The sequence below is a fragment of the Gopherus evgoodei genome, chromosome 1, assembly GCF_007399415.2.
Source record: "Gopherus evgoodei ecotype Sinaloan lineage chromosome 1, rGopEvg1_v1.p, whole genome shotgun sequence".
Lineage (NCBI taxonomy): Eukaryota > Metazoa > Chordata > Testudines > Testudinidae > Gopherus > Gopherus evgoodei.
Genome location: NC_044322.1, coordinates 204,831,309 through 204,844,617, shown reverse-complemented (window position 1 = coordinate 204,844,617; position 13,309 = coordinate 204,831,309). Strand labels below are relative to the sequence as shown.

At 41.9% G+C, this 13,309-nt stretch overlaps 1 protein-coding gene across 3 annotated transcripts in view; it reads left to right on the top strand.

Moving 5' to 3' along the window:
- The window catches only part of ATG3 (autophagy related 3), a 38,642-nt gene extending 25,611 nt beyond the window's left edge, over positions 1-13,031 (top strand). For all 3 annotated transcript variants that reach the window (XM_030583595.1, XM_030583592.1, XM_030583594.1), the window contains exons 11-12: positions 11,511-11,579; positions 12,737-13,031. In XM_030583595.1, the coding sequence (XP_030439455.1) occupies positions 11,511-11,579; positions 12,737-12,818 (151 nt within the window). In that variant the 3' untranslated portion in view covers positions 12,819-13,031. The remainder of the gene's footprint in view (positions 1-11,510; positions 11,580-12,736) is intronic.
- Positions 13,032-13,309: the final 278 nt, after the last annotated feature.

The following is a 13,309-nucleotide window of genomic DNA, read 5'->3' as shown; positions in this document are numbered from 1 at the left end:
CCCTTGTCTTCTGGTACATCTGCCAAAGTTCTGCTGCGTGTTCCTGGTGTAGTCCTTCTCCCCCATTTCTCGCATAGTCTTTTCATAGAGGTCTACATTTCTATGGCTGGATCAGAGCTGTGCCTGCACAGACTCATCTTCCCACAGGTCATTAAGATTGACCACATCCTGTGTACTCCACACTGTAGCCTATTTTGGGCGTTAAGTCGCCATGATCCGCTGGGATGGCGAGCTCTCCATGTTGATCAAACAGGAAATGTTTCCTGTATACTTGGCTGCTGTGCAGCGGCGTTGAAAAAGATGACCAGAGTGGTCACAGCAGAGCATTGTGGGACACCTCCTGAAAGCCAATTGAGTTGACTTATACAGCACTGCGTCTACGCTGCCTCTGTTGACCCATCAGCCTCGAATTAAGTGTGACATGTCTCGCACAGGTGGAGTAATTAAGTTGACGTAAGAGACAGGTTGGTGGAAGGGACCTGGCAGGGTACACGCATACATTATTAGGTAGACGTGAGGTGGCTTCTAAGTTTGTGGACCAGTGGTTTTCAAACTTTTTTTCTGGCGACCCACTTGAAGAAAATTGTTGATGCCCACAACCCAATGTAGTTGGGGATGAGGGGTTTGGTGTGTGGGAGGGATTCAGGGCTGGGGCAGAGGGTTGGGGTTTGGGGGTGAGGTCTGTGGGGTGGAGCAAGGAATGAGGAGTTCAGCATGTGGGAGGGGGCTCATGGCTGGAGCAGAGGATTGGGGCGCGGGCTTAACTCAGGCAACTCCCAGTCAGTGTGCAGCAGGGGTGCTAAGGCAGGCTTCCTGTCTGTCCTGGCACTGTGGACCACACTGTGTCCTGGAAGCGGCCAGCAGCAGATCTGGCTCCTAGGCGGAGGCACACAAGTGGCTCCACGTGGCTCTTGCTTGCAGGTACCACCCTCCTATCCCCCTACCCCCAGTTCCCATTAGCTGGGAGTGCAGAGCCAGTGCTTGGGGCAGGGCAGCATGCAGACCCCCATGGCCCCCCCACCTAGGAACCAGACCTGCTTCTGAGACGCAGCGAGGTGTCAGAACAGGTAGGGACTAGCCTGCCTTATCTGGGAAGCACTGCTGATAGGACTTTTAACAGCCTGGTCGGCGGTGCTGACCAGAGCTGCCGTGACCCAGTACTGGGTCCGACCCACAGTTTGAAAACTACTGGTGTATGCTAGACCTGGGAGGGAGGCAGTTGGAACAAACAGCCAATGCTTCTGCATCTGCTCCACCAGCTTCAGTCTCTGACTGGCTCCTCCTTGCAGTATGTCCCCAGACCTACATGAGTGAGGTGAGGAGCAACACTGCAGGAGCCCTAGTCCCCCACCCCACCCCCAGGGGTGGGGTGTCTCCTCTGCAGTTTTGCAACTAGGGGATACAGGGAGGGGAGGGTTGGCATTGACAGGACTGACTTTTACCCCTTTGCCACTGAGTAAAGCAGTACCTGCTTAAATTGCTTCTGTAGCTGTTATGCTGGCTCATCACTACCACTTCCTATGGTTCTTGCCTCATGTCTCTCTAATTAGAGGTGGCTTTCGTTGCACTGAACAGATCAAAATTCTTGACGTGACCTGGTAGCAAACAAGCGTTAGTTGGAGACTGAGCATAGCTCTGCTTTGGGGGTGAGTGTGTGTGGTTGAGGAGCACTATCTCTGCCTCTGTGCAGCCACAGGATCTGCAGCCTGTTGGTCCTTTCAGACAGTGCCGTTAATGCTATTGCCATTAGACAGCACCGCAAACATCAGAGACATTAGGATTGTTTTGGTTACACAATGGGATACCATGCTGGCCTTTTTGCTTCTGGAGTCTCAAGTTCAAATCTTACGCTTGGTCACTTTCTGTGGTTTCAGCCTAGCCACTAATGAATGGCTTTAGTATTCATATCTAACAGCCTCAAGAGAAGCTCAGAAGTATAACAGTGGAAGTGATGCAAGTCAAGATAGTCTATTGATAAAGTAGCACAGGGGAAAGTTCATACTGCTCTGCTCATTACATTGGTCAATAAATAGTCCTGCTTGTCTGAAATTGGAATAACTTCTCTGTAGAAAATAAACACTTTCACCTTGCAGGAGCCATCATGAAATGGTAAAAACTGGCGTAGCCATGAAGTCAGTGTCGCTTCTTCACCCTGTTGTAGATGAGAAATTATTGATGCTTACCAACCTGTGTGTGTCCTTGTTTGCGTCTGACTCTAAATATAGGAGTCTCATTCCAAGATTAAATTGGAGTGCAGCAACCATATATGCAAGATCCAGAATTGATTTAAAATAGATACAGCTACTGTTCTTAGATGTACAGTTTGAGTTTTTGTCCAGCCTGGTGTTGGAGTTGCCGAGAGGGTCATGAGCACTGAAGTCAAACAGAAAAAGTGATCCATGTGGACACTTAGGTTAACAAAGGGAGTCCATCCCACGGCGCTTCTGTCTTCTCACACATGGTCCCACACTATGGTAGTGATTAGGGTGAGGATTACACACCTCAAGGTGTAACGTTACCTTTACTCCTATTGGGTCCACAGGCCCTGTGTTGTTGGGCTGCCCTCTGACATTAACTAACCTTCCCCTACAGAGGTCACACTAAATGGGTATTATACACGCAGCAGTCCACTGTACTGATATTGTAGTAGGATGCTCTAACAATTGACAGTCAAGTGGCTGCTAAACTGACTTCTCCTTGTATGCAACTTTGCGGGTCATCTTGGTACTCAGATGACTGCAGTAGAGTAAGGCCTAGTTTACAATAAAAAAATTAGGTTGGTTTAACTAAGTCCACGTATAGATAGCAGTAGGAACTGGTCTACACGACACAGTTAGGTCGACGTAAGTTGCTTTACATTGACCTAATTTTGTCTGTACATGATACAGTTTTGTCCTGCTGATGTAAGAGAGTGTCTGCACTTACCAGGGATCAGCGCTGTGGCGATTGATCCACCGGGGTCAATTTACCAGGTCTAGTGAAGACCCACTAAATCGACAGCAGATCGCTCTCCCGTCGACTCGATACTCCACAGGAATCGGAAACAAGAAAAGTCCTGTCGACCCAGTGCAGTGTAGACATGACAATATGTCGACCTAAGCTACCTCGACTCAGCTATGTTGTTCACGTAGCTAGAGTTGCGTAACTTAGGTCGACTTACCCTATAGTGTAGACTGCCCTAAATGCTGTACTACACCGATATGATAACTCCACCCCCACCAGAGGCATAGCATTTGTCTTTGTAGTTAGGGTGACACAGTGTTACTTACTTCAGCTGTTGGTTGTCTTGTCAATTTCCATGCTGGAGCAGTGAAATTGATAAGACAGCCTGGCTGCCCCCAGATCCCCACTCCTAGCTTTGCAGCTGCCTGGAGGCTCCCTGCTCAGGAAGGTAAGAAGCCTGAGAAACCTAGGCAACTGCCCCCCACACTGTCCCCATCAGTTGGTGGAAGCACTCCCAGTGGAGATGCGCACCACTGACAGAAGGAGGGCTCATGCTCTAGGTTGATGGAAAAATTCTTCCATTGACCTAGCTACCACCTCTCAACTCCCTCCCATCAGCCCAGGTAGTGTCTACACTGAAGTGCTATGGCAGCATAACTGCAGTGGCACAGCTGTAGCATTAATTGTAGACGTGCCTTAAATGTGAAAGGAGGTGAACAGAGTATTGGGGAGAAATCATGGAGGTGGTTGCATTTAAAAAAGTCATGTCTTATGCTGTTCCTATGAGAGCAATGAAAAGTTGTCCTCTCTTCCATTGTATCACTTGAAGTCCCAACCAGCAGTTCCATCTGGGGCATGGATAGTGTATTGCAAGGGTGGCCAACATGAACCTGAGAAGGAGCCAGAATTTTATCAATATACATTGCCAAAGAGCCACAGTAATACGTCAGCAGCCCCTATCAGCTCTCCCACCCTGTTCCCGGCACCTCCCACCCACCAGCAGCCCCGCTGATCAGCACCTCCTCCTCACACCTCCCAATCAGCTGTTTTGTGGCATGCAGGAGGCTTGCGGGGAGGGAAGCGAGAGCACTACAGGCTCCGGGTAAGGGGTGGGAAAGGGTGGAGTGGGTGCAGGGCCTGTGGCAGAGCCAGGGGTTGAGCAGTAAACACCCCTGGCATACTGGAAAGCTGACGCCTGTAGCTCCAGCCCCAGAGTCGATTAATACAAGGAGCCACTTCTGACTAGCAGCATGTGGCTGCGGAGCCACAGGTTTGACCACCCCGGTGTATTGAATCTAGCATGTCTGCTCAGTTGAATTTCTTGCTGAGAGGTGTTTGGGCATCCTGCACCTACCAGCATGAGTTTGCTGGCAAACAACATAACTTCTTCAGCTGAATTTCTCTCACTCAGCAAGGTTCTAGAGATGGTGGATGGGGGAGATTGGGATAATCTCTCAGGGGGAATACTATCAGTAGATACTGTCACACACCTTTCACCATCCACACCCTTCCCCAGCAGAGCAAAGTGTCAGCACTCTTGTCAAGGAACTTAGGCCTGTGCTTAAGAAGCAGTTTTTTCGTGCTGATAGTCTCTCCAATTGCTGCTCTTCCTGTTTGGAGGGATGGTGGGTTGGAGAGGGAAAGCGGAGACTATACTGAGACCACTCCAATATTAACCAGCATTTTGATCTTCCTTGAGTCCTGTCAGTCTGGCTTCAGGCCAGTGTGTGGTACAGCTACCACAGGTCTTGTTAGTATATGTTCTGGCTGTGGACATGGAGCATTTAACTATTGCTGATACTAGTAAATTGGCCAGCTGCCTTTGATAGTGCTAATGCAACTACAGACTCTGGGAGGCATATACAGGTTTTAATTAAATAGCTGTTCTCTCAAAGAGCCAGAGAGTGAGATCTGGGCAGTTGTTGCTTGTTTAATATGCAGTTCTCTACCATCTCATCTGGCATGTGCCTGTGTGTGAGAGAGACACCTAGGGGAGACAGGCAGCTGGATTGGGCTTCAGAACCATCAGAAAATCAAGCTGAATTGTAAATGGTGGATTCTCTGTAACTTGAAGTCTTTAAACCATGATTTGAGGATTTCAGTAACTCAGCCAGAGATTAGGGGTGGATGAGGTTCTGTGGCCTGCAATGTGGACATGGTCAGAATAGATGATCATGATGGTCCATTCTGACCTTAAGGTCTATGAATTAGATCAGAGGTTGGCAACCTTTCAGAAGTGGTGTGCCGAGTCTTCATTTATTCACTCTGATTTAAGGTTTTGCGTGCCAGTCATACATTGTAATGCTTTTAGAAGGTCTCTTTCTATCAGTCTATAATATATAACTAAACTGTTGTATGTAGAGTAGAGTAAACAAGGTTTTTTAAATGTTTAAGAAGCTTCATTTAAAATTAAATTAAAATGCAGAGTTCCCCGGACCAGTGGCCAGGACCTGGGCAGTGAGAGTGCCACTGAAAATCAGCTCGTGTGCTGCCTTTGGCACACATGCCATAAATTGCCTACCCCTGAATTAGATGGTGTGGAAGTGCTTGATTTGGGGCAGAGGCATGGGGGAGAGGGTGAAAGGTATCTGACTATTGAGTGGGAATTGCCCACTCTAGTCACTTAACTTTTGAAGTTAAAAGAGCCTGTTGGATTCCAAGCTGCTTCTAGATATTTCAGGTAGAAACGGTAGCTAGGGGTGCTGCTTTAATCTTTGCTTAACAAATAAGTTCCAGTCTTTCCTCTCATCTCTGTCACAGCCTTGCCCACCCCATAGATTGTGCAATGTGATGTACGTAGGGCTATGCTTGACGACAACTAGGAAAGTACCTGTTGGCTCACAACACTCTGGCAGCCTGCTCACTCAGCAGTTTTTCTTTTGTAGCATGTGTATCAAAAGAGGAACTGAAAAAGAGATACGATGGCAAGCCGCACGCTAACCACTTGCTGAATCATTACTTAAAACGTTCAGTTCAATCAACAGTGTCACACAAGTTGTGTTTTGGCAATTGCTTGATGGGTGAAAGCCTGTTAGAAGTAGTCAATTGGTAGCCATTTAGTCAATTTGTCAATAATAAATGCTGATCCACAAGTTTGTAGATGTAGGAATTGGGCAATGAAAAGTGACTGACTGAGTCAGGGAAAGAGACTCTGTAGCCTATGGGTTCATTAGGGCGTGCATGTAGGATGTGGGAGACTAAGTTCAAGGCTCTGCTCCAATAATTATTTATCCACTATTTGTAAGTAAAACAGTTTCAAGAGGAGAAATTGAGAGAGTCCCTTGCCCCAGGGGCTAGGACCCTCTCCTACAATGTGGGAGACCCAAGTTCAAATTCCTTCTCTGCAAATTGAACCTGGGTAGTCTGCATCCCAGTGAGTTTTAAGGAGTGGGGGCATCACCATCCCTGCCCCTCCTCCTATCTTCCCCCTCTCCCATTTTGTAATTCTAGACCTACTGTCAGTGCCCAAAATCAAAATAAAAAACCCTTGAATCAGGTCAAAATGAAATGTGACTTTGACTTTTCCGAAACATTTTGATATTTGTTTGCTCAAAACTTTTATATGAACTTGAGTTGATTTCACAAATAGTTTTTTGACCTAAAACTGCATTTTTTGGTGATTTAAAGAATTAACCCAAAAAAAAGTGGTGATATACTGTCAGCTGAAGGATTCGCTCCTATGTCCTTCAGTGTCCATGGTGCAATTTCACTCTGTATTATAATGAGTGTTGTGGGAGTAGAGGAGGGAGACCATCTAGTGTGTCCAACTTCAGTGCTTTCCAAGATGGCTTGGTGTTGGTCAGTTTGGAGGTCCAGGAAGCTGCAGTTAAAGTTAATGCTGGTTTTGCTACTAGTTCTCGTTCACTTCACTGTGTTTGAGCAGCTACAGAAGTCATCTTCATAAACATGTTCCACACTGACACACTTTTATTATGGAGGATCTTTGAATTTTCCCTAGTTCATTATTAAAACTTGCTATCCTGTTGACGTTTGTCATGGTGAAAGCCCAAGAGACAAATCACTTTTGTTGGACCAGACTGTCCTGTTTCATTCCATTCTGGAAAACCTTTTTTCTTTTGACATAACTTTTTTTTTTTTTAATGAACATGAGTTACACAATTCACAAAGTGTAACTAAGCCACCAGGCTAGCATTTTCAAACTTGAGTGCTTAAGTTAGTCACTTAATACAATATGTTCAAGGTGCATGGAAGTCTGAAAGACTTTCCTGGGAGTTCATTTGGTCTCCTACACTGGTAGGAAGAGGGTCCTTGGAATTGGGAGAACAAATTCTCAGTGAGAGTTTACTGAGGCCTTTGTGTTAGGAAGCTTATTTTGATGGCTGTTCCATTTGTTGAAGGCTGTGGGACTGAAAGAGCCCAATGCATGACTGTCACCAAATCTTCTTTGATAGGAGTAGCAATGTTTGACCTTACCTGGATGAAAGTTCTTAGTCCTAGTGTAACTAGTTAATTGATTGCTAGTTAATTTAAGCCAACTAATATGGTTGACATGTGTAGATCATCATTTGCAAACATTTGTTCTATGACACAGGGTGGATCAAATGTTTGTAGTGAAATAAACATTGGTGGAGTATCTAGCTAGCTCAAGTTAACTGGCAAACATTTAACTCTAATTACAAAAGGATTAAACTCTAAATTAAACAAGGCCTTCAAGACCCTTTTAGGTTGCAGTTCTTCAGATTGCTGTTTTCACATGGCTGCCTCACATTCCTTTTCATTCTCATTGAAAACCAGAAAGTGTGGTTTGATACAGGATAATGTCTAGCAAAGATACAATTTCCCATCTTTTCTTCAAAACTCCTGAGAGTCCAGGTAGCCATCCTTCATCATACACTCAAAAGCATTTCCCAGGATTACTTTTTGTACATGTTTCGCTTTAAAATTGTGAGGGACTGTTGAGCCTAGAATTTCTGGCTTAGTCTAGTACAGACTGCAGGACTACTCTCTCTTCTTTCTCTACTTTGAAGGGAGGAGGCTTGTGGCTGATATTGAAGTTATAAGATCTTTGCTTCCCTTTAAAAATGAAGTGCTCAAATCTAACACTTCAGATCTTTCCAGTCTTTGTTCTGCTTTCACAAGTGCTTGTGCATATTTTTATAAAACTGTAGGGATGAAAGAGTGACACTAATATGCTGGCTCCTATGGGACTGCTAATTATTTAAATCTGTCAGGTCTTGCATTCTAAGGAACACAAGGGCAGCATTTTATGGGTAGATTGTATAATGAAAAATTGCAGTGCTATTGTAATAACTCTTCCACCAAGCTGCACCATTGTTCTGTTGTCTTGAGATGAAGTATTCAATGGCAATGGAATGAACTCCTTTACTTTCTGAACTAGGATGAAACAGCCTTAGCATGGCTGAACTGACATGAGAGAATTCAGAGAGGCTAAAAGCTTGACTGCTCCTGAAATATAAATATTTAAAGCACCTGCTGTGTAAATTTTTGTCAATGCACTCTACAGTAGTATTGCAGAGCGACTAATAAAATGTTAATGGACTATGATTTCCCAGCAAGTGCATGTAAGGACAAGTAGTATAACTTGTGAGAGAGATGGTCCTCTGATATTGCCCAACACCACTTCTTCTCTCTGACTCATTCCACTTCACAATATCTGTTTTAATAACATGGTAACCACTTATTTGCATTCTCAGATTCACATGAGCAAAATGGCTAGATTTTGAGCTGACAGAGTTGTAACTGAATGCAAATTAATAGCCATCTACTTAAGCATTTATATGATGCTATCTGAGCCCTTTCGTTAAATTCTGTAAGCTTCCCCTAAATAGCGATCAGTTTGAGATGACCATTTTTACAAAAAAAATCCTGTTAATTTCTTTGCAGTCTTCCCTTGGTTCGTCTTCATAATCTGAAGATTTTTTCACAAATTAAGGTTTGACTACAAAAGCCTAAAATAAAAGCATAGCTAAAGCAATCTTCATGTGAAGCACAACCTTTGTCGTTTTTGCTGCCTCCTTCTCTCCCCTGCCATCCTGCATGAGAAATATTGTCTGCTCAGTCCTCTCTACTTCCCACTCTGTATCCCTTCTCACTGCTGCTCCCTGCCCTGCCATATCTACAAATGTTATATTGGAAATGTGTTAGACAGCCATCTTTACTTTGAGACTGTACCTGGTTGTGAAAAGTTCTGATGCGTTGGCAGGAGCAGATCTATATGCAGCTACTGAAATAGTTTCTCCAGATATGTGTCAAAACATGCCAGCTTAAAGTGCCAAACACTTTAAAAGAGAAACATTTCCAGTGTTTAGAATGCCAATAAGTGAGTACATCTGGGCCCATATTTGAGATAAAAGAAAAACAGTGGTGATAGTTTACACAAGCAAAGAACAGTTACTGACCATCAAATTACATAACTTGGTTTGCATGGCAGACAGTGTATGTAAAATGTAGAATTGCCACTGGCCAAAATATTTCTTAGTATTTTGAGCATCAGATCTGGGAGCACAAGTTTGGATCCAGGCAGGGATGATCAAGCCCTTCCTTTCTCTGGGGCAAATAAATTCAAAGTGAACTACGTAGAGCTTTGATAAAATCTTTAACTGGGTTTGTGGTCTGTGTGGACATATTAAAGATCCCATAGCTATTCTTAAAGAGTAGAGTTTTGCCCCAGTGTCATTAAGTGGAAATACTCACTTTCTCCTCCCTTACGATGGTGCAACATATTTAATCCCCTTCATTTTCAATTGAAACTGATTTGAAAATATCCCAGGTTTTACAAAAAGCATTTTGTGTTTTTCTGATTTTTGCCCTACCTTTGTCATTCAAATATATAAAAAATAACTTGTTTTATTAGGAAAGTCCAGTACATTGCATGAGATATATGTATTATGATAATTCATTAGTTTGTGTATATGCAAAGCTGTCTGTTGAAGTAAGGCCATGTATTAGTCTAGAAGATGCACACAGTAAACAAGCGCACCCACAAGCTCTGAAGTGTGTACACATCTGAACATACTGATGACACTCATGCCCACCATGTTCACATTTCAAGCTGTTAGCAGATAACGTTTTCAAGATCTGAGACACTAAAATGCAAAGAAAACAAAAATGTGTTGGAATAAGTTTCAGAACACGAAGTATTTGAAAGTATTTACAAAAAAACAACCAAAAAACAGGAGAAAAGATGAAATTGAGTATATGCACTGCAAACAGCATGGCCCAATTAGTAAATGTAAACATTTACAGACTAGTAGTTCTAAGTCTAAAACAGTAAACTGTTTTATTCAAATGAAAAGTTTTATTGGGATTAGAGAGAGTGTTTCCTTAAACTCAGAGATGGCATTGTTTTTAGTTCTGCAGCAAACCATATTTAAATTCCATTCATTGAAGCATTAATCTACTGAATATTTTTCCCCTTTCCTTCTGTCCACCAAAATAAACCCAATATTTACCCAGAAAAATTGTTTTTCATCGATTTTTTTTTCCACATGTTTTTGTTGTTGTAATAAATGCTGATAAATTCCTGGGAAAAATTAAATAAAATAAAAACTGAAAACGAAGGGCCCTAAACATATTCTAATTGCTCCTATCTCTCTGCAGCCCGTTTCAGTGGTGGATGAAGTGCTTTCTTCATAGTTTTGAAAAGCACCATGTATGAAAGATGCTAGCTGAAAATACAGATATAAATAATTAGTGAACCTGATCTTAATCTCACTCTGGCCACAGTGCTCCATGGTCAGATTTATGCTAACAGCTAGTAAAATGACTTGATTAATGGGACAGTGAATTTAAACTGCCATTTGTGGAAGGGTTAAATGTAACTTAAACCCCCTAAAATAAAATAAGATAATCTTACTGCAGTTTAAGGTGTTGACACAACTATTGCAAAAAACTGGAACTTTCTAACTCTGATATGGCAGGTAAGTAAAAGCAAGATCTGAGTTTTAAACTTGTAACTTTGAAGTGTATTCTGTTAGTATGATTTGATTTTCAGGTCTTGTGCATGATCTGGAATAAGAATCTCAGCCATAACTAGCTTGACAATTGCCACTAATACTAAACCATAAAGTATGAGACTTAACAGTATGGAGGGCATCTTATGGTTTAAAACTGGTCTGTGAAAACTCTCATGCATTGATCTGCTTGCCCAGCACCAAAACTTTTTAAAACAATGTTTTAGTGATGGAAGCAACCTACCCCAGGTGAGTTAATTCCATTGTTGAGACAGCATTGGAATAAATTGTACTTCCTCTCTGACACAGTGCAACAGTGTCCAAGGTGAAGCATGAAACTTACCGACAAAGATAACATTTTTCAGGGTGTTTTCTGATGTGGACTAAGTATGCCCTATTCTTTCAGAAGCCTAACCAAACAGCTGTTGGTTGGTAATAACTTCATCATGGTTTGGAGTTTGTTTGATGCCAGTAAGCTAAAGGTTAAAAAAATTTCCTATCCAAATGCCACTTTCCATAGCCATCCAGTCATACTTAAGGCTATTAATCTGCATAAATAATCTAATTTTATTGAGTTACGGAAGATTTAATTGTCTTGGCATGATATCTCTAAGAGTCCTAATCTACTTTCAGACATGCAGAAGTGATGAAGAAAATAATTGAAACAGTTGCAGACGGCGGGGGAGAACTTGGAGTTCATATGTATCCTTTCCATGGAATGTCAGGAGACCTCTGAAGAGTACGTGATCTAATAAAGGTCTAATCCATCCTCTGCCCATTCCTAAAACTTTATTTTGCAGGTTATTTGTGAGTCTTACCGCTATAGAAGTCACTTTTAGATTAGCAATAACATCCAAGGCACACCAAGTTGCCATTTTTTCTTATGTGCAGGAACTGGGAAGTAGCATGCATGTTCTGACTGAGATCCCCTAGCAAAGTTCATTAGTGATCTCATGCTAGTTCTAAAACAAATGCAATTGACCCAACAGAACAGTGAAAATAATTCACATTAGAGCTAGTCGCTTTCACTCTTCTTTTGGTCAGTTGCATTTGTACAAATAGTACTTTCTTTGATCTCTGAGATGAGGGATCTTAAATGATACTTGTAATAACAGTAGGTACAATAATTACACAATTAGTATATTAGTTCAACACTTTCAGACAGAAATGTCACTTTCAAGATACCAGTGTCCCATTAAATGAATCCTTCATTTGGCTTTCCTGCCCTAAAACAAGAAGGGAAGGGGGGCTGTGGTGCTGCTGAAAGCTCTGAACCACCAACAGCAGCTTTCATACCAGCTAGTCTGGCCTTGAATAAACAAGAAAGGTGTACCAGTATAAATTACAGCTAGTGTAAGCTGATAACTAAGCTAATGGTGTGGGGTTTTAACCCTTCACGTGGCTGTCTCATTCTGCTACAGTTTTAGATGGACACAAACTGTAGAATCTGCTTCATATCAGCTACCTGTGGATGTGACAGATTATCTGGTGTAACATGTCTAAAGCAAGTTAAACTGGAAGGTAAATCGTAGAAAGCAATTCAATGTACACACACAGTATTTCATGCAAAACTGGCTTAGTGTTAGCAGGGTAAAGTGTTTTTTTTTTAAATAAGTGAATTTATTAAACTTGAAATAATACCTAATCATTCAAATCATAAGTTTTGAAGTGCCATTCTTCACTGTATTAGTGAATTGTTTTCTTGCCCCCTTTAGACTAAGCTGTACTTTTCCTATCTAATGAAATACTAATAAGATTTAGGCCACTTACAAAAGGCATGATTTCACCTAGTTTTCTTGGATATAAAGTAAGTGTTTAATTACTCTTTTACTCCATGTTTACCTTAACTAGAGATTCAGGTACCTTCTTATTTTCTTGAAATTTGTACAAGCGGTCATTCCAACAATAGAATATGACTACACAAGACACTTTACAATGTAACTAGAAATCACAAATGTCTATGCTAATTACTGGTTCTGATTTTTAAAAAAAACAAAACAAAACCCTATACATGTGACTTGTTTGTTCAGCATTGTACACCGTTTCTGTAACATTCAACTTTTATCAAGTTTATGCATCAAAATAAAAAGTTCCACTACCAGCCTTACTTTTTAATGAAGATCTGTGTGTAAAATAAACCACTTTTCATTCCTATACTTGCAGTATAGGTTTTTATTTTCACATATTAATCTAGCTAGTCCTTATGCACCTTTTTTACTTATAGCTAGTAACTCTTTCATATCAAAGGTTAAAACTTTGCTTTCCAGAATGAGCCTAAGCTTGATTCTTTTGGCTTCAGTAATAAAATGCTTTTTATTTTTCAAGTAACTTCCAGTTCAAATGTTTTTTGAACTATATGGTGAAACTTGTGGGGATTTGCTCAAGTGCCTTTCTGAGAAGATGCAGGAGAAAAGGAAGTGATAATCATGTCT